Below are 2,035 nucleotides of genomic sequence, written 5' to 3' on the forward strand. Positions count from 1 at the left end.
TACAAGTGTTCCATTGCCATTATTGATCTAGCTGAACATGAAAATCAACCGAAAACCACAAGCGAAGGCAAAGGAACCGAGCAGACCGTAGTGTTTAGCAGTGGGGTTATCAGCAAAATAACCAATTAGGACGTTTATTGTTCCTCGGAGCCTGCAGCTTCCTGTCGCGCCTGTAGCGGTCACGTTCATCTGCTGCAGAGCCGCTAAAAGAACCTGCGAGTACCCAGCAGTCAAAGACCAGGCCGAACTCTAGTCGCTTAGTTGGCCTTGCGAGCGGCGGCAACAGCCTTCTTAACCAGGGAGCTCTTCTGCTTGCGGGCGATCATAGCCTTGAAGCGGTCGAAGTCGTTCAGCTCAGCGCGCGTCTTCTTGTTCTGCAGCTTCTTAGCCCACGTGGAGGACTCCCACTTGGCGAGCGTGTCGGCCTTGGCAAGAGCCTTCTTAAGCGTCTTCTCGCGAGCCTGACGGGGGATGTCCACGGTCAGGTCCGTGAGGGACAGACGCTTGAAGTTAATCACGTGGCGGTTCACACCCGTGACGCTGAAGGGGCCGTCCACCAGGGCCTTGTTCTCGTCCACCACATCGATGATCGTGGCGATCTTGCCGGCGTCCGGGCCGTAGTTGATAAGCACCACGCGGCCGATAGAAACGAAGCGAGTGAAGGTCTGTTGTCCATTTTGCCAGCAACAGCGTCAGAGCGTTGGTCAGTATTGCCACCTACAGCGCAAGTTTCCTACGAGACGCACCATTGTTGCTGAGAGGAAAAACGCCAAACGAACTAATAAGTCTGGACGGCGGCACCCGGTCTTTTGCCCCAGCTTTTAGAACCAGTCATCCCAACCCTACCCATCGGCGTCAATTTTCCACCAATCACAATGTAACTCACATTCAATTCGGCGTTGTGATAGGTAGAAACTAATTTGATGTACATCACACAATGACTTATAGGTTGAAGACTCCCCATCCAACTGATTTCCGCATACTGTGTTTTGTAAGGTGGTAGGTGGCGACAGCGACCAACCAAAATCCACTCTGTGCGCCCGATTTTCACCTTTCAGTTTGGAAACTTTCATCGAGGAAGGATGCCGTTCGTTAAGGTCCTTAAGAACAAGGCGTACTTTAAGCGCTACCAGGTCAAGTACCGTCGTCGCCGTGAGGGCAAGACGGACTACCGCGCCCGTAAGCGTCTCATCACGCAGGACAAGAACAAGTACAACTCGCCCAAGTACCGTCTTGTGGTGCGTATCACCAACAAGCAGGTTATCTGCCAGATCGCGTACGCCGAGATCGATGGCGACAAGATTCTGTGCCAGGCCTCGTCGGCTGAGCTGCCCCGTTACGGCCTGAAGGTGGGTCTTAAGAACTACGCCGCTGCCTACGCCACGGGTCTGCTTGTCGGCCGCCGTGTGCTGCAGAAGCTCGGCCTGGACGAGGACTACGAGGGCAACACGGAGGTTGACGGCGAGATCGTCAAGACGGAGAGCAACGGCCGCACCTACTTCGTGGAGGAGGTCGCTGACGAGAAGCGCCCGTTCCGTTGCTACCTGGACTGCGGTCTGCGTACCACCACCACGGGTAACCGTGTGTTCGGTGCCCTTAAGGGTGCTGCTGACGCCGGTCTGGACATCCCGCACAGCGAGAAGCGCTTCCCCGGCTACAGCCGTGACGACAAGAGCTACGACGCTGAGGTGCACCGCGACCGTATCTTCGCTATCCACATTTCGGAGCACATGAAGGAGCTCGAGGAGGACGACCCGGAGATGCTTGCGTCGCACTACGCCGAGTACGTCAAGGCTGGCATTGACCCCGATGACCTTGAGGACCTGATCACCAAGGTGCACGAGGCCATCCGTGCCGACCCGTCCCCGGCCGCCAAGAAGGAGCACACCTTCGACAAGAAGTACAAGCGTGCTGCCAAGCGCTCGCGCCAGCAGCGCCAGGCTCGTGTGGCCCAGAAGAAGGCCCACGCCGCCTCCAAGCAGGAGTAAATCTTGTTCTAGGGGATTGTTCTAGCTACGTGTCATGCATGCAGCTT

At 56.3% G+C, this 2,035-nt stretch overlaps 2 protein-coding genes across 2 annotated transcripts; one reads left to right on the top strand and one right to left on the bottom strand.

The window, feature by feature from the left end:
- On the bottom strand, positions 1-816 carry PPTG_15525 (hypothetical protein). The gene is made up of 2 exons (XM_008913739.1): positions 747-816; positions 1-665 (listed from the first exon to the last, which is right to left on the bottom strand). The coding sequence occupies exons 1-2, from the start codon at positions 747-749 to the stop codon at positions 258-260; spliced, it is 411 nt and encodes a 136-aa protein (XP_008911987.1). The 5' UTR covers positions 750-816; the 3' UTR covers positions 1-257.
- Positions 817-991: 175 nt separating this feature from the next.
- PPTG_15526 (hypothetical protein) lies at positions 992-2,035 on the top strand. Its single transcript, XM_008913740.1, has one exon. It carries the CDS (start codon positions 1,083-1,085, stop codon positions 1,986-1,988), a length of 906 nt encoding a protein of 301 aa, XP_008911988.1. The 5' UTR covers positions 992-1,082; the 3' UTR covers positions 1,989-2,035.

The sequence above is a fragment of the Phytophthora parasitica genome, assembly GCF_000247585.1.
Source record: "Phytophthora parasitica INRA-310 unplaced genomic scaffold supercont2.55, whole genome shotgun sequence".
In the NCBI taxonomy this organism is placed as follows: Eukaryota; Oomycota; class Peronosporomycetes; order Peronosporales; family Peronosporaceae; genus Phytophthora; species Phytophthora nicotianae.